The following is an 18,206-nucleotide window of genomic DNA, read 5'->3' on the forward strand; positions in this document are numbered from 1 at the left end:
GCGTCTTCGGAGGACAAAAATCCGGATTTTCCACCAAATCTCTCCTTCTGGGCTACGGGAAACCTTCAGAGACCCTCCCCAAATCCTTATTCACCCCCTCCCCGATTCTGAACCCCTCCTGAAGGCCAAACTCTTGACCAGTTATGAGAAAACCGAAGAGACAGTCCACAAACGGGAAGGAATTAGGTTCGTTGCGGCTTCTACAGCTAGTCCTCGACTTACAACAGTTCCTTTAGTGGCCATTCAAAGGGACAACACCACTGGGAAAAAGAGGGACTTACAAGGGGCTGTTTTTCACACTTACGACCGTCGCAGGCCTCCCCGTGATCAAGCTTCGTAGGCTTGGCAACTGGCATGTACTTCATGCCTGTTGCGGGATCCTGGGATGCCACGATCCCGTTTTGCGACCATTCCGACAAGCAACGTCGATGGGTAGAGGCCGGATTCGCTTAACAACTGTGTCACCCCCTTATCAACTGCAGGGATTCGCTTAACAACGGTGGCAAGAAAAGTCGTAGAACAGGGCAAAACTCAACTCAAACCAAGGTCTCGCTTAGCCAGATCGATTTTAGGCTCCATCGTGGTCGTACGTAGAGGACTATGTATCTGCCTTTGGAGAAAATACTGTTGAGTCCCCAATGGATGGATTCGCACTCTACACTTTAATCCCATTAAATGAAGAAAAGTATCACTTTCAAAAAATAAAATAAAATAAACTGAGGGTTTAATTTTCAGAAAGGAAAAGCCGAACCGGTTAGATCCTGTTTGGCTGTCGAGCGGTGCAAAGCATGATGGGAAATGTAGTCTCGCCCTTCTGGAACACCCAGAGGAGGGCTCTTAGGGGGAGACCCGGAGGGGTGACAGTAACCCTAATTACGTCTCTCCGCAATCGTCTTCCAACCAGAGCCAAATTCTCCAGGATTCCTCCTTCCAACACAAAACTCTGTTGTGAAAAGTAGCTAGACTTTGGGGGGGGGGGGACACTTTCCTGGGGGTGGGTGGGCAGGGTCTTCCACCCGTCTTGGACTCCAACTCCTATGGGCCTCAGCCCCCTTCCGGTGGGGAGAAACGGGAGTTCCAGTCCAAGGAGCACCAGGTTGGAGAGAAGATGGAGATGGTTGAAGGCATCTCCACCAGCTTCTGGGTCACCCTTCTCTGCCTGGCCTGGCCGGGAGGAGGGTCTCCTCAGGGGAAGGGCTTCTCGGGGGGCAGGTGGAGGCTGGCGTCCAGGAAGATGGTGAGGGTGCCAATGGTGGTGAAGACGATGAAGATCCAGAAGAACAGACGGTCCACCACGAAGGCCACGTATTCCCAGTCTTCCTTCAGCTGGAGTGGTTGGGAGAGAGGAGAGACGCCCATGGATGGGGGTGGGTGGGAGGGGGCTTGGAGTGGCCCCCTCCGCCACTCGTGGGACACTGAGGGAGGGAGGAGGCTCGGTTGGCGCCATTGTCCCCATGCGCTCTCCAACTTGGGGGCCTTCCTGTTGAAGGGTCTACCCTACCTACCCACTTCAGAAGACACCAAGTCCTCCCAAGCCACCACTTGGTCCTTTGGAGGGGTGGGGGGTGGGCAAGCGGCCTAGGGGGTCCGGTGGGGGGAAGGGTGTCAGAAAAAGTCAAGGTGGCCGCCAACATGTGGTCAAAGTCCACTCTGTCCATGAAAAGGGTGAGGGTGGTGGACATCTTGAGCTTTTGGAGCCACAGAAGATCTGGTTGCTCCCCTCCCTCCCTCCCTCCCTCCCTCCCTCTTTCTTTTGTTTTCCTTCCTTCTCCCTCCCATCTCCTCTTCCTTCTATTTTTCCTTCTTCCTTTCTTCCTTCTTTCCTTTCTCCTTCCTTCTCCCTCCCTCCTTTTATTTTTCCTTCCTTCTTTCCTTTCCCTCTCCTTCCTTCCCTCTCCCTCTCCTCCCTCCCTCTTTCCTTCCCTTTCTTTTCCCTCCCTCCCTCCCTCCCCCACTGACCGCATCGTAGTCTTCCTGCTCCTGGAGCTGCTGGGCCATGTAGAGGACGCTGTCCATGGCCGCCTTGAGGTCCGGCGGGAGGACCAGGCAGTGGCTGGGACCATCAATGAACCTCCGCAGGTCCGTGGAGAAGGCCTCCATCTGGAACCTTCCGAGGGAGGAGAGAGACCAGCGCTGCTCACGGGCCCCAGACTCCCTCCCTCCCTCTCCTCTCTCCTTCCCTCCTTCGGTCCCTCCCTCCCTTTCTTCTCCTTTCCTCCCTCCCTCTCTCTTTCCTTTCCCTCTTCCTCCCTCCCTCTCTTTCTCCAATCTTCTGCTTTTCCCTCCCTCCCTCCCTCCCTTCCTCCCTTCCTCCCTATTCCTCCCTCCCTCTGTATTTCCTTTCCTCCCTTCCTCTCTCACCTTTCCTTCGTCTTCCCTCCCTCCTTTCTCTCCTTTCCTCACTCTCTTCCTTTCCTCACTCTCCCCCTACTTTGCTGTTTCCTTCCCTCTCTTCCTCTCTCCCCCTCCTTCCCTCTCTTTCCCCCTCCCTTCTTCCCTATCTCCCTCCTTCTTTGCTCCCTCCCCACCTCTCTCCTTCCCTTCCCTATTCCTCCCTCCTTCCCTGCTCCCTTCCCTCTCTTTCTGCGCCTAGGAGCAGAGCCTTCTCTGTGGCGGGCCCAGCCCTGTGGAATGACCTCCCCCCGGATATTAGGACTACTACTGACCTCCGCTCCTTCCGTGTCAAGCTCAAGACCCACCTTTTCCAAATAGCTGGCCTGGCTCGACCATAACTTCGTAACGCTCCTGATGGGTTTTTTAATTTGGTAATTTTATTAGGGGATTTTAAATTGTATTTTTAACTGTCTTTCACTTAAGTCCATCCTCCTCCATGCACATATGTATATGTCTCTGTTCTCTTGTATATATGTTTGTCTTATGTGTATTTTTTATCTGTTTGATTGTACGCCGCCCCGAGTCCTTCGGGAGAGGGTTGCGGCTAATCAAATAAAATTATTATTATTATTATTATTATTATTATTATTATTATTATTATTATTATTATTATTATTTCTCTCCCTCCCTTGTCTCTCTCCATTCCTTCCCAGTCCCCCTCCCTTCTTCCTCTCTCTCCTTCCCTTCCCTTCCTCCCTCTCTTTTTCCTTCTTATCCTTTCTGCCCTCCCTCTTTATTTCCCTTCCTCCCTCACTTCCTCCCTCCTTCTGTTTGTCCCTCCCTCCCTACTTTCTTCCCTCCATTCCTCCCTGATTCTCTCCCTCCCTCCATTCCTTCCCTGTTCCTCCCTCCCTATTTCCTTTCCCCCCTTCCTCCTTTCTCTCCTTCCCTCCCTCTCTTCCTTTCCTCCTTTCCTTTCTCTCTCTCTCTCCCTCCTTTGCTTTTTCCTTCCCCCTCTTCCTCTCCCTCTCTCTCCTTTTCCCTCCCTCTCTCCTTCTCTGCTCCCTTCCCTCCATCCCTCTCTCCCCACCTCTCTCCTTCCCTTTCATCTCCTGCTCTTCCTCCTTCCCTCCCTCCCTCCCTCCCTCCCTCTGGATTCCTTTCCTGCCCAAAGCCCCCTCCCCCTTCCTACCTGTTGGGCTTGGGGAGGTCGCAGTTGGGGGTCCGGATGAAATACTCGTTGGCGAAGCAGCTGCTCTTCACGGAGGCCTCCTTGGGGGGCGGCTGGAGGGGCGGCTCCGGCTTCGGACGCTTCAGGCAGAGGTACCGAGGGAGCCTGTGGAGGAAGATCTGGGGGAGGAGGGGAGATTCCCCCCTGGAGTCTCTCCTCTTAGGAAGCCGACCCACCGCCCGAGTTTCCCAGCCGGAAAGCAGAGTTTGGAAATGACCCCCTTTAAACAGCACAAAATAAATAAAGGTTCATCTAAAGTGAAAGAACAAAGAAGTGGGGTAAATGGGCACCTAGCATCGGTCAGGAATGGCATAGGGTGGGGTTGGACTAGATGACCTCCAAGGTACCTTCCAACTCTTTTCTTCTGTTCTTCCTTCCTTCCTGTCTTCTCTCTCTCTCTCTCCCACATCTTTCCTTCCTTCCTTCCTTCCTCTTTCTTTCTTTCTTTCTCTCTTTTTTCTCTCTCTCTCACATCCTTCCTTCCTCTTTCTTTCTTTCTTTCTTTCTTTCTTTTCTCTCTCTCACATCCTTCCTTTCTTCCTATTATTTATTTATTTATTTATTTATTTATTTATTTATTTATTTATTTATTTATTTATTTTCTCTCTCTCTCCCACATCCATCCTTCCTTCCTCTTTCTTTCTTTCTTTCTTTCTTTCTTTCTTTCTTTCTTTCTTTCTTTCTTTCTTTCTTTTTCTTTCTTTTTGTGCTAGGAAACAGGGCTAGAGGGAAGAGGGGAAGGACTGTAGGGTCCTTGGTGCTCTCTGAGCTTGGTGGTTTTTCTTCCAGACATTTCATGACCCAACTAAGAAACATCATCAGTGCTAGAAGGGAGGAGGAGGAGGAATGTGGGGTCCTTGGTGCTCCCTGAGCTTGGTGTTTTTTTTTTTTGCAGACCTTTCATGACCCAAGTAGGGAACATCATCAGTGCTAGAAGGGAGTGAGTTTGCAAGAAGGAGGAGGAGGAGGAGGAGGAGGAAGAGGAGGAGGAGGAGGAAGAGAACCGTGGGGGCGATCTCTGAGCTGTGTGTTTCCTTGTGGACATTTTCTCATCCAACCAAGTGACACCATCCATGCTCCAGGAGGTCCCCCAGGGATCCTTGTCCCACTGATGAGCTTCCCCAGCTGGGTCATGAAATGCCTCCAGGTCACGTGCCCGGCTCAGGAGGCCCCCGAGGGACCCCGCAGGAGGAGCCCCCTGCCCCGCTTTACCTGCCTGACCCAGAAGGGCATCTTGTAGGAACTGGGCGAGCGGTGGTGGATGTTGAGGACCACCACGCTGAAGATGACGGAGAAGGTCACCAAGATCATGGTGAACATCAGGTACTTGATGATGATGGGCACCGCCAAGGACGTCTCCGGGACCTTTTTGGCCAACAGCAGCAGGAAGACGGTGAGGGTGAGGAGCGCGAAGATGGAGAGAGTCATCTTCTCTCCTGGAACAAGGAGAAAAAGAGGTCGGGCTGGGGCCAAAGGACCCCTCCCCCCCCCCGGCCCAGGAAGAGGTGGCTCCACCTGGACCACCCACAACCGGAGGAGGCTCAGGCAGGGGGGAAGCAAATATGGTTGGCCCTGAAGCAGTGGTGAAATTCACAGTTTTTAAACTACCGGTTGTGTGGGCGTGGCTTGGTTTGGTGGGCGTGGCAGGGGAAGGAGACTGCAGAATCCCCCTTTCCTCCCGATCAGCTGGGGCTCCAGAGGCAGAGAATAGATGGGGGGCATGGCCAGCCAGAGGCGGTAGTTACCGGTTTCTCCAAACTACTCAAAATTTCTGCTACCGGTTCTCCAGAATCGGTCAGAACCGGCTGAATTTCACCCTTGCGCTGAACTCCCCGTGGAGGAGAACCGGTTTCAAACGGCAGGGACCTCCTTATGAAGTGAGAAGGGAGTGGGATGGAAAGGAAAGGAAAGGAAAAGAGAGGAGAAGAGAGGAGAGGAAAGCCGGATTAGAGAAGAGTGGAGTGGAGTGGAGTGGAGAATAGAATAGAATAAGAAATAGTAGAATAGGATAGAATATAAATTAGAATAGAATAAATTAGAATAGAATAAAGTAGAATAGAATAAGGAATAGAATAAGGAATAGGAATAGAATAGAATAAGGGAATAGAACAGAATAAGGAATAGAAATAGAATAAGGGAATAGAATAAGAAATAGTAGAATAGGATAGAATATAAATTAGAATAGAATAAAGTAGAATAGAATAAGGAATAGAATAAGGAATAGGAATAGAATAGAATAAGGGAATAGAACAGAATAAGGAATAGAAATAGAATAAGGGAATAGAATAAGAAATAGTAGTATAGGATAGAATATAAATTAGAATAGAATAAAGTAGAGTAGAGTAGCGTAGAATAAGGAATAGAATAGAAATAGAATAGAATAAGGGACTAGAATAAGAAACAGTAGAATAGGATAGAATATAAATTAGAATAGAATAGAGTAAAGTAGAGTAGCGTAGAATAAGGAATAGAATAAGGAATAGAAATAGAATAGAAATAGAATAGAAATAGAATAGAAATAGAATAGAAATAGAATAGAAATAGAATAGAAATAGAATAGAAATAGAATAGAAATAGAATAGAAATAGAATGAATAATAAAATATAGGAATAAGAAGAGAATAGAGAATAGAATGGAATGGAATAGAAGTGCAAAATGCAGAATACAGAAGATATATAGAATACGGAATGTCCGTCTCTTCCTTCTTATTCACCCCCCCCCCCTTTAAAAGGACTAGCTCCACTTGAGGGGCGTTGGGGAGGAGGCCCCCAGGGAGAATAAGAAGCCGGAGCGGAATTAGAGGGACTTTGTAAAAATAGGAGGGAGCACATTTTGCTGTGTCAAATAGTCTATGTCCCCCACCCCACCCCAAGCACCATTTTCCACTGCTGGGACCTCCACAGCCTCACCACTGTTGTGCAAGGCGTTCCTAGCGGAGGAAAGCGGAGGTTTGGGGCGGGTGGGGGTTTAGGGTACCCGGTGGAAATGATCTCGTGCCATTTCAAGCGAACGAGCTCAAAGGGAAGGCGGGGGCCCCTACCGGATGGGACAACTCGCCGTGGCCATCTTGCTGCGGCCAAGTCACTGTGGCCAACTGGCCGTGCGACAACTTGCCGTAGGACAACTCCACAATCCAATGTCGTTATTTACAACAAGGTTTTAACTGCTGTCGTTCGCATTTCATCTTGTCTTTCCTTCCTTTCATGATTCCATGTCACCGTTTCTTCGATATCAGCGTCCTTCTCAGCCATAGTGAGTCGGCCTAGACCGACAACAACCCCACCACCCCCGTGGTCTGCCACAAAAGAACCCAACGTGGCTCACCAGCATCCGGCGGGAGGTAAAAGACGAAGATGGCCAGGATGGTGATCAAGATACAAGGGATGATGACATTGATGAGGTAGAAGAGCGGTTTACGGCGGATTATGAGGTAAAAAGTGATATCCTCGTAGAGCGGTTCCCACGGATAAGTGTTCTTGCGGGACGGTTTGTGCTGGAACTCCCACTGCCCGTTGTCTGGGGAAAGAAAGAAAGAAGGAAAGACCTCTGTGACCTCCCCCCTCCACATTTGCCTCTCCTCCAGTGGGGCCCGGACGTTCCCACTCAGTTCAAGAAAACCCCCTTGTTGTTTGAGCAGACTGAGGAAGGTCCCAGAAAGATGGAGTTGGGAAAAGTCGGGGAGTTCCGGAGAGGACAGGATGGTGTGCATGAAAGGGGGGATTTTGTGGAGAAATTCTGGGTTCATTTTGACCTGGGATAGAAGGCCATTCTAAGGAAAGGGGGGGAAGCGCATTCCACGCATATCTTTGGCTAGAGTTGGATCTCAGATTACTGCAGCAGGCTTGGGAGGAGTGCACCTCATTGGTGAATGTGATTTATGACACAGACTGAGGAGAGGGAGGAAACGGGGGCAAAGTTCAGCCATAATTAAAATGAGGTCAGATCTGACTGCAATAAGGTATTGCCGAAATGGTGTTCCTGATAAATGACTGGATTTCTTTTGAAACTTGGCTCGAGGCTCATGAATTAATTAGGGCACCTTTCTGAAACCTGACAGCCCCCCTGCTTCAGATTCCTTGGAGGATGGCTTAAGACAGAGTTCCTAAAACTTTCCGGGTTGGGGGGCCCAGAGCTGGGGGGAGGGGGAGAAGAGGGGAAGATTTTGTGTGAGAGGCAAGTGCACATCCCTGTGCATGTATTAGCATCCACAACATTTGCTGTGACACTCGCGTGAGTGGGGCCACGAGCACATGTAGCGGCACACACATTGGTCGCCCCCTCACGCAGCCCAGTGGTGATTAGCCTGGTAGTGGGCTGCGGACCTCAGGTTGGGGACCCCTGGCTTAAGAGACAATATGGACATTGATTTGAGTCCGGGATATCTAAACAGTCAAGATGGCAGCCGCAACTGTTCAATCGAAGTCTGTCCTTTTTTTAAAAAATGGGCTTCGCAGAGCTGGAGAAAACTCCAGCTTCTCAGACAACAAAGATGACTAACAAGCAAATATTGGCGTGGGTAGCACCACACAAGACAAAAATCACAAAACTCCATCTCACTTATTTTTGGCCATGTCGTGCGGGGGAATTTGCTGGAAAAAAGCCCTTACAGTGGAACCTTAGTGCTCAACCGTTTTGAAATTCATCGAGTTTGGTACTCGACACATTTTGATGCAAACATTTCGGTACTCGTCGTTTGTTTAGTACTCAACACAAAAGTTAGAACTTGTTAGTGTCGGATGCCTTATTTGCTACACTGTTCCTGACGGGGAAAATGTGTTTGTTAGCGCCCTCGTCACGCCTCCCAGAACCAATTAACGCTGAGTACCAAAGTATCACCCGCTGTATGTTGGGAAGAGTGGGCGGTAAAAGGAAATCACCGCATCAAAGAACACGGCAGCTGGACACTGTGAAAACGGACCCCGGCCAGAACAGAGAACAACTCAAAAGAAGCAGGTGGAGCGACTCAGCGAAGAGAATCGGCAGGAATCGGACACAGCGGATAACATCATTGTCATCATCGCGGACAGGCATCCTTCAAGGGAGATATTATTAAAAAAATGAAAATGAAGCAACATTGCATGAATTGCAAAGAGAAGATGGGCTTCCCATGAAATCGTTCCTCGATTAACTGAACGAAGCCGGCGTGAGAGGTTCGCGCGGCGGCGATTTTGACCACGTACTTGGGTTCGCACAGCAAACGAGCAAACGCCGCCCCACGGTGGGCGGCTTTTCCTCACCGATAAATGTGTTTTCGTATATCAGGATCTCCTTCACCTCCTGCCCTTTCTCGTCCACGGGGTGCAGGAGGGTGATCTCCGAGGCGTCATACGTGTACGAGCGAAAGACCATCGTGCAGTTTTGCCAATCGAATGGGAAATAGGTCACCTGCAATTGCACAGAAACACAAGCGGCAGAACTGAGGGAGGATCCGCTGCTTTGGCCTGGGCCGGAAACCGCCTCCTCCTTTATTTAGCAGTCCTCGACTTACGACCACGATTGGGGGCGCAATTTCCATTGCTAAGCAACGAGGTTGTTAAGAGCCGTGGTGGCGCAGTGATTAGAATGCAGTACAGACAGTCCTCGATTTACAACCATCCGTTTAGTGACGGAAGTTGCAACAGCGCTGAAAAAATGCTGACTTATGACCATTTTTCACCCTCATGACCGTTATAGTGTCGCGTGAATACAATTCAGACATTTGGCAACGGAGGTGTATTTATGACGGTTGCGTGATCCCCTTTTGCGACCTCCTGACAAGCAATGGGGAAGGTGGATTTGCTAAACAATCGTGTGTCTAACTTAACAACAGCAGCGATCCACTTAACGATGATGGCAAGGAAGGTCATTAAATGGGGCAAAATTCACAAGACCTGTCTCGCTTAGCAATGGAAATTTTGGGCTCAACGGCGGTCGCAAATAGGCTGAACTACAAAGCCCAACGTGCGGAGGGAGCCAAGGGCTGGGAGCGGAGTCGAACCTGGATCCTGCAGCTGCTCCGATAGAGGGCTGGGGGCTGCCACTGGACCCTCCCGTTGTTGTGCACGAGGACGTCCACGCTGAGGGCAATGGTGAAGACGCCATCGTTGCTGCGCGGAAAAAAAGAGAGGAGAGAGACGCCGTGGATGACGGACGAGAAACGGGAAACCGGCTCTGCCTTCAACGGGAAAAGGAGACACTCAAAACCCTCGGCCGGAGGACGGCAGGCGGTTTAAGTTTAGCCCTTACAGGGGTAGGGGAACACCCCCCCCCCTCCCTAAGTGGGCAGCTCAAGATAGAAAGAAATCTAATTAATTTAATTCAGCCTGTCCTGCCCTTTCCTTTCTCACTCCCTTAATCCCTTCCTTCCGTTTCTCATCTCCTTCCTTCTTTCCTCCCTCCCTCCCTCCCTTTCTTATTTCTTTTATCTATCCTTTTCTCATCTTCCTTCCTTCCTCCTTTTCTCAACTCCTTCCTTCTTTCCTCCCTCCCTCACTTTTTTTATTTCTTTTATCTATCCTTCCTTTTCTCATCTTCCTTCCTTCTTTCCTCCCTCCCTCCCTCCCTTTTTATTTCTTTTTTCTATTCTTCCTTTTCTCATCTTCCTTCCTTCCTTCTTTCCTCCTGCCCTCCCTTTCTTTTTTCTTTTTTCTATCCTTCCCTTTCTCATCTTCCTTCCTTCCTCTCTCCCTCCCTCCCTCCATTGGACTAGATGACCTCCAAGCTCCCTTCCAACTCTATTCTGATTGAGAGGCCAAAGAAGAAGGGGGCCCACCTATTCTCCAAAAAGCCCCGAGGGCAGGACAAGAAGCCACGGATGGAAACTAATCAAGGAGAATTAAGGAGAAACTTCCCAACAGTGAGGACAATTAACCAGTGGAATGGCTTGCCACCAACACTGGACGTTTTTAAGGACAACCATTTGTCTGAAATGGTACAAGGTCGCCTGCTTGAGCCGGGGGTTGGACTAGATGACCTCCAAGGTCTCTGCCAGCCCTTTTCTGATGGATTGGGAGGCTCCTGTCAGCTCCAAAACCCCACCCCACCCCAACAGCTATTGACAAGGCCAGCATCAAGATCCTAGTCCTCATGAAGGCTCACTTGTTCATGAGAACGATATCCGGGAGCCACACTTTGTCTGCACTGACTCGGATGGACGTGATTCCCTCAAATTCGGCCGGATTCCAGGTGAGCCGGTAGTCGATCCACTCCTGGGAGGGGAGGGGAAGTCAGGCGAGGAAGAGGATGGAAGAATCAAGCAGGGAAAAAGAGAAAAAATTATAAACCAGCCAGCAAGTTCATGAGTTATAAGTTTATAAGATATCAGCAGTCCTCGACTTACAACAGTTTAGTGACAACAGCACTGCCAAAAGGGGCTTATGACCATTTTTCACAGTTGCGACTATCACCGCATCCCCATGGTCACATGATGAAACTTCAGGCACCTGGCAACTGGCACGTACTTATGACAGTTTCAGCATCCCGGGGGGGGAGAGGGGGGGTGACGTGATAATTCCCTTTGCCGACCTTCAAAGTCCACGAGGAAACCAGATTCCCTTAACGACCATGTGACTGACTTAACAACGGCAACGGTTCCCTTCACAGCAGTTCGCAAGAAAGGTCGTAAAACAGGGCCAAGCTCACTTAAGGACCATCTTGCTTAGCAACAGGAATGTTAAGTGTCAGGTTTCTGAAAGATGCCCTAATTGATTCATGAGTCTCGAGCCAAGTTTCAAAGCAAAACCAGTCGTTTATTAGGAGCCCCATTTGACGAGACCTTTTTGCAGTCAGATCTGAGCTTCGTTTGAATTATGGCTGAACATGACCCCTCCCCTCAGTCTGTGTCATAAATCACATTCCCCAATGAGGGGCACCCCTCCCAAGGCTGCTGAGGTAATCTGAGATCCGAATCTAGGCAAAAGTATTCATGGAATGTGCTCCTCCCCCCTTCCCTCACCATGGCAACTTTAGGAGTTGACAGTTGGGCTCAATTGTGGTTGTAAGTCTAGGACTACCTATCTACGGCACAGCATCAGATTTCAGAAAAGAGGTACTGGGCCGAAATTGGGGACTGACTTTTCTTCGCGAGTTCAAATTTCTCTGGATGGATTCAATATTTGGCAACCCAGATGGAGCCACGTCAATACACTCAGCTGCCCAGAAGCTCTGCACTTCGTGGCTCTTATAAGCAACATCCCTCTTACTAGGGGTCCAACCCCCTCATACAATCCCTACACATGTGTCCTCGAACCTCTCTCTCTCTCTTCCTCCCCCCTCCTGAAATAGCTGCTCTCTCTTCTACTCCAGCTTCGAATTTCTCTGCTGATTGTTCACCCTCTGCAAAGGAGAACGTTTGAGAAAACCATCCCCGTTTTTCTAACGCAGAGGCCGAGGGGTCCACAGAAAGCAAAAAAGTCAAGATGGCAGTCTGTGTTTTTGGTTTTTTTTAAAAACTCACCTGGTCCATGTAAACCTTTGTGGTCAGCTCTTCATCCTTTTCATTCTGAAAAGAAAACATTGGGCATCCATGTGCTTTCCGGAGTCTCCGTATCGCTGGGACTTTCAACACTCCGAAAAAAGGGCGGGGGAACATCCACCCAGGAAGACCCAGTGACTGAGGGAGGGGCTGCCCCCCTCTGTGGTGGATGGGTTCATGCCAACGTTGGACCTCAAGCTTTCGTTTGCACCCCACGCTGAACAGAGGGTTGACTAGATGACCTCGGGGACCCCCCTCCAAAGTTCTAGAATCCTCAGCCATCCTGGGAAGGGATCCGTGCTTGGTTAAAGGGAGGGATCCCTTTGGGATCTCCCCCCACTCTTCGGCTTTGAAATTCGCATGGTTTAATTCTCCCCAGTTCCGTTAAACAGACGTTTATATTGCGACAACTTGAAAAGGAGGCGTTTTTCCCCCCCTCGTTTGCTGCCTCTCCTGGTTTCTTAGAAAAAAGCCAGTCAGAGTCAGGCCAGGATTCAGCACAAACCACCATTGCTAAGTTGCCAGACCTGCCACGGCTCGCACCTCTGAAGAGAACCGTTTAGTTGAGTTTCGTTCAAGGTCAAGGGTACCACAGTGGTGCAAAGCCGGGACTGAGAATCGCGGGCCCAAATCTCGAAGTTCCACTTTTTCCTCCCTTAACTGCCTCCCGTGGCTCACCCCACCCTCCCACCCTCGTGGCCAATCAGGTCCAGGCGAGATGTTTTCATAATGGTCAGTCCAAGCTCGGTCTGCTCTGTGGCCCCCTTCCTTCTTTCAGCTGGGTGACCTTGAGGCAGCTTCTCCGGGAAATACGGCAGCTACTTTCACTTTCCCCCCCCCCCCAAGCATCTGCCTTTCCATGCCCCCTCCCCAGAGTTCATGGCAGACGGAGGCCACACGGGAGCGCACAAGAGCTGATATAAGTGGCCTGGAGATTTGATTTGATTTCATTTGATTTGATTGCCTTGCCTTGCCTTGCCCTTCCATTCTCTTCTTCCTCCTTTCCTTTCCTTTTTCCTTTCTCTTCCCTAGAACTCCCGGTCTCCTAGTGATTGGCCCAAAGTCACCCAGCCGACTTTCATGCCTAAGGCGGGACTAGAACTCACCAACACCTGGTGATTGGCCCAAAGTCACCCAGCCGGCTTTCATGCCTAAGACAGGACTAGAACTCACCAACACCTGGTGAATGGCTCAAAGTCCCCCAGCAAGCCTTCATGTCTAAGGCGGGACTAGAACTCACCTACACCTGGTGATTGGCCTAAAGTCACCCAGCTGTCTTTCATGCCTAAGGCGGGACTAGAACTTACTGTCTCCTGGTAATTGATCCAAAGTCACCTTCCTGTTTAGAAGTAGAGCACAGCCGCGTCCCCCAAAATTAGAGGTGGGGGGGGGGCTCAGCCATTCCCCTGCTCTGCCCCCTCCCCCGAGACCAGGGGCAGAGTCCTGTCCTGCAGTCCCTCCACCACCCCAATTCCCACCAGGCGCCAGGAGGCACCAGCACCCGGCAGGACCAGCAGTAGACAATGAGGTATTAATAGCTGCCTTCTCAGCTGTTGCAGCTTCCGTGGCCTCTTGCACACCCAGTAAAAAGCGTGCAAAGCTCCCTGGCCCTTGCAGATTGGGGGGGGGGGGGGATTTGGCCCCTGACTTGCACCCCAAGGGGGACAAAGGAGCCTGTCAGGGCCCAAGAGGCCTCTCCCACTCGATCTCAGGAGGGTGGCACTCTACTCCCCATCCTCCCCAGCCGCTCCCCATTGGAGGCAGTTGGACGAGGCGGCCGAATCCTAGAGTCATGGCGTAGGTAGGGTCTCCTGCTTGAGAAAGGGGGGTGGACTAGAAGCCCTCCAAGGTCCCTTCCAACTATCATGACTCTGTATCCTGCATTCCCCAGCCAAAGGGACGGAAGCCAGGGGCTTGCTGTGGGGAAAAAACCGGGGCTTCCCTCCCCCCCTCCTGTCCCGCTTAGCGACCCCGACTTACTAAGCTGATCAGCTGCGAGAGAGACATCCCCACCCGCACGGGGACCTTCTGCTCGAGTCGGCGGATGGGAAGCACACTGGCGGAGTAACCCTGGAAGAGGCGGACTCTCAGGCGACCCTCGACTTCGGAAGACCCCGCGGCTGGAGAGGGGAGAGAGGAGGCGGGGAGGGGGCTGCTACTTCTAGCCTTGCAAGCGCCCTGCACAACTTAGGGGAAAGTCGGGTTTAAGTAAGTGGGTGGGTGGGGGGCGACCCCCAAGGGCGCCTCCCAGCCCTACCTGAGACGATCAGCATCCAGAGCAGCTCCCCCAAGACCACCCAGGCGGGCATGGCGCCCCCTCCCCGGCCTGGGACCCAGCAGAACGCGCTTTCCCTGCCGCGCTTCGCTCCCCGACCCCAAATGCTGGGGAAGGGTCGGATCGAGTTCCCGGGAGGGGAGAAGGGGGATTACTCAGCTGCTGAAGGCATTTCCGCCCGGCCATCTGTCCCGGGAAGGGCAGCCAAAGACGGACGGAGCTTCTCCGGTTGCAAGCTCCGGGGTGGGGAGGGGCCGGGGGGGCGTCCGGGGGCAGAGAGACCCTCCCTCCGAGCTCACGAAAACCCACGAAGGGATGCTCCCCCCACCAGGGAAACGGGGACTGACTGAGACACATCCGAGGGTCTCAACCGCCAGACAATTGGCACCGTCCGCTGCCCTCCCCCACCCCAGCTAAACCATACATAGAAAGGATGGGATAGGATAGGATGGGATCAGAAATAGTAGAATAGAATAGAATAAAATAAAATTCAGAATAGGAATAGGATAGGATAGGTTAAAATAGAATAGGAAATAAAATAGGAAATAGAATAGAATAGGAAATAAGAATATAATAAAATAGAATTCAGAATTAGAAATAGAATAGAATATGAGTTAGGATAGGATAGAACAGAACGAAATAGAATAGAATAGAAATAGAATAGAATAGAGAATTAGAATAAAGAATAGAATAGAAATAGAATAGAATGGAATGGAATAGAATAGGAAATAGAATAGAATAGAAATAAGAATAGAATAAAATAGAATTCAGAATTAGAATTAGAAATAGATATAGAATAGAATATGAATTAGGATAGGATAGGCTAGATGGAAGGGACCTTGGAGGTCATCTAGCCCAACCCCTGCTGAAGCAGGAGTCCTTACACCATTCCGACCCAAGGACTACCTAGTCTCTTGCTACAAACCTCCAGCGTTGGTGGGAGCTCCCACCACTTCTGGTGGCCAGTCGTTCCGCTGGTTAATCGTCAGGAAATTTCCGGTGGGAAGTGTGTGCTGGTGTTTTTTTTTAATTGGAAGCCCCGCAAATCCCCCGCGCCCCAAAAGACCAGGTGCGAAAGAATTGTAGAAAGTATCCTTTATTTTAGGGTGCCGAAGGGGAGGGGTGGGATGGGGAGGGCGGGCCCGATCCTTCGCCCCGGGGATTGGGGCGACGGCTGGACGGAAGCCAATTTCTCATGCAGGGCGCCGAGGACGTTTTCCCGCAATTATTGCGACTATGACGAAGTTTCTTATTAATTATTATTATTATTATTATTGCTTTTCAGTGGGGGTCGAGGGGAAGGGGACAAGGCAAGGGAGAGGGAGGGGCGGGGCCAGGGGCGGGGCTAAGGAGCCAAAGCCCCGTCTCCCCGGCATCGCTTGTCATCCGACCTCGGTCCTTGCGCCCCCGCGCAAATTGCGCGGTTTGCAAGGAGACCGTATGGATGGGGAGGGTTTTTCCCCCTGAATTGCGACTGATTTGCGCCCCATGCATTCCGGGGGAGCAGGGGCATCCAAATCCCCCACCGTCTTCTCCAAGGATCGGGGTCCTTTCTATAGAATGTTGTATCCCACTTACTAAGGACAGTGCTTTAAATATTAGGAATTGTTTTGTTGTAAAACACCTTGCAAATAGTAGACGGGGGTGTCCAAGTTTGGCCCCTTTAAGACCCGTGGACTTCAACTCCCAGCTGGGGAATTCTGGGAGTTGAAGTCCACAGGTCTTAAAGGGGCCAAACTTTGGAGACCCCCGTCTACTATTTGCAAGGTGTTTTACAACACAACAATTCCTAATATTAGGGGTAGGAAATCATCACTTTTAATCCATCCAAATCATCCCTTATCAGCCCCGTGAGTGGATCTGTGCCTCCACTTTGGAGAAAACCGTCCCTCCAATGGATTCCCCCCCCCAATTCTCCCACCCCATGAAGAGCAGAATAGGATAACCCAGTTGGAAAAAGGGCCCTTGGAGGTCTTCTAGTCCAACCCCCACAAACTCCATATAGGCTTTTTTTACCTCGCCTGAAGACACCCACGCACCCCCAAAAAATCTGGTGGCACAGCTCTTTGAAATGCACCAATTGGGGTTCAAAGGTGAAATCGGGGTGTCTGCCCCTCTCCCAGCCAAGAGGAGGGGGGACCCAGGCCCTGTTTTTTTAGGTGGGTGGGCCTACTTTGAAATTTGTTTTTGGCTCAGAAGATTTCTGACTTGTGAAAGAGGTTTTAAGGCGAGGGCAGCCTTTGGGGTCCTCTCTTGGTTGGACCACAAGGCCCATCTTCCCCAACCAGGCCAAAGAAGGGTTAGGATGCATTGGATGTCTTGCATATTTTTTTTATCCTGAATTTCTTGCAGGACCTCAAGAATTGTGGGTAAAATGTCCCCCTTTCGCTTTCCACCACAGCCCGGTGAGGTAGCTTTGGTCGGGAGGGTGCAACTGACCACTTCGGACTTGGTCCTCCCCCCCCCAGACTCTGCATCCACTACACCCCACTGTTTCTGGTGGGGCTGCTGAGGTCAATCGTCCACGCAACACCAGTCTGGCCTTACGAGGGTCCCTCTGTGGGGTCCTTGCTGCTTGCGGAGCTCGGTCGTTGGCATCCGACGTCTCGTGACCCAGCTAAGGAACGTCATCAGTGTCCTGATTATTGGTGAAGGTCATCTAGCAGGGATGATGTCGCCTAGTTGGGTCATGAAACGTCTGTCACCAAGCCCCCAAGGACCCCACACTCCTCCTCCTCCTCCTCTTCTCTGCAAACCCTTCTATCACTGATGTTGTTACCTAGTTTGGTTGTGAAACGTCTGTCACCAAGCCACCAAGCTCAGATACCACCAAGGACTCCCTGCTTCTCTCCACAAACCCTCCTCCCTTCTAGCACTGATGTTGTTCCCTAGTTGGGTCATGAAATGTCTGCAAGAAAACCACCCCATAGTATTTTCCTCCTCCTCCTCCCCCCCACTGCAAATTACCCTCCCTTCTAGCACTGATGATGTTCCCTAGTTGGGTCACAAAAGGGCAGCAAAACTCAACACCTGCCTCTCTTAACAACAGAAACCTGGAGCTCCCTGGTGGCTGTTAAGTCGAGGACCCCCTGAACTTTTTGACCCTTTTTGAAACGGAGACCAGGACCTGTCTGGTTGCCCTGGAAGGTCGAAAGGTCGAGACAAAATGAGTGGGTGGGCAACAGAGCCCTTCAGCTTATGGGGGAGAAAGAGTGAATTCCGCTCCTTTACAGGGCTGGGTGTAGGAGGCAGAGCCCTTCGCAGCTTGGTAGAAGGGCCGAGGAGGATGGGTTGTGTAGTGGGGAGCTGGGAGGCAGGTTTGCTTCGGAGATCTGGGAGGGGGGGGGGTCGTGTCCGATCACATGAGATCACACAAGGCAAGAGGTTAGAAAGCCCCCAGACAGTGCCGCGCTCCCCACCTTAGCGGCCCACTCCCCACGCTGATCCACAGTCTCGAGGGAGCCCACCCCACAAGCAGTTATCCACCCCCTCCCCAATCTCCCACCCACCCCCTCCCACACTTATTGCCTGCAAAAGAAAGGAAGAAGTGACTTCAGGCTCCTGAGAGATGGGCAGAGGGGATAGATCGGAGGGGAGGGAGAGCGGCGGGGAGGCAGGTCAAGACCCTTAAAGAGAGACACCCCCTCCCCTCTCCCCCCACCTTCACCCCGCGAGACGCCAAAGCCAGCGATTCCCCGCCGCAGCCCAGCCGCCGGGACGAGAGTGCTGCCACTCAGTGGCCAAAATAAGGTACTGCACTTTCTCCCAGTCTCGCATCAAGGACCGGGAGGCTGCCGCGGAGAGGCGTTGCTGTCCCCCCCCCGGGGGGGGGTCGCCCTGTTTGGGGAGGGGGAGGCGGCCTCAATCTCCCCAGCAGGTGAAAAAGGAGCCTCCCTCCCCCACAGTTTGGCCTT

General features: G+C 51.3%; 1 protein-coding gene across 3 annotated transcripts; it reads right to left on the minus strand.

Moving 5' to 3' along the window:
* Window positions 1-707: 707 nt before the first annotated feature.
* LOC309381681 (acetylcholine receptor subunit beta-like) lies at window positions 708-14,386 on the minus strand (the record flags this gene model as incomplete). Of its 3 annotated transcripts, none has more annotated exons than XM_081932949.1 (11): window positions 708-1,326; window positions 1,960-2,107; window positions 3,527-3,684; window positions 4,778-5,001; window positions 6,890-7,081; window positions 8,803-8,950; window positions 9,543-9,651; window positions 10,643-10,752; window positions 12,000-12,044; window positions 13,998-14,137; window positions 14,275-14,386. In XM_081932949.1, 11 exons carry the CDS (start codon window positions 14,324-14,326, stop codon window positions 1,186-1,188), a joined length of 1,467 nt encoding a protein of 488 aa, XP_081789075.1. In that variant the 3' UTR covers window positions 708-1,185. The 3 variants fall into 3 exon arrangements, with proteins under 3 accessions (XP_081789075.1, XP_081789074.1, XP_081789076.1); XM_081932948.1 differs by having other exon boundaries at window positions 13,998-14,203; window positions 14,275-14,326; XM_081932950.1 differs by lacking the exon at window positions 13,998-14,137 and having other exon boundaries at window positions 14,275-14,338.
* Between the last annotated feature and the right edge of the window lie 3,820 nt (window positions 14,387-18,206).

This window comes from Natrix helvetica (genome assembly GCF_964273705.1).
Source record: "Natrix helvetica genome assembly, chromosome: Z".
Classification (NCBI taxonomy): Eukaryota; Metazoa; Chordata; class Lepidosauria; order Squamata; family Natricidae; genus Natrix; species Natrix helvetica.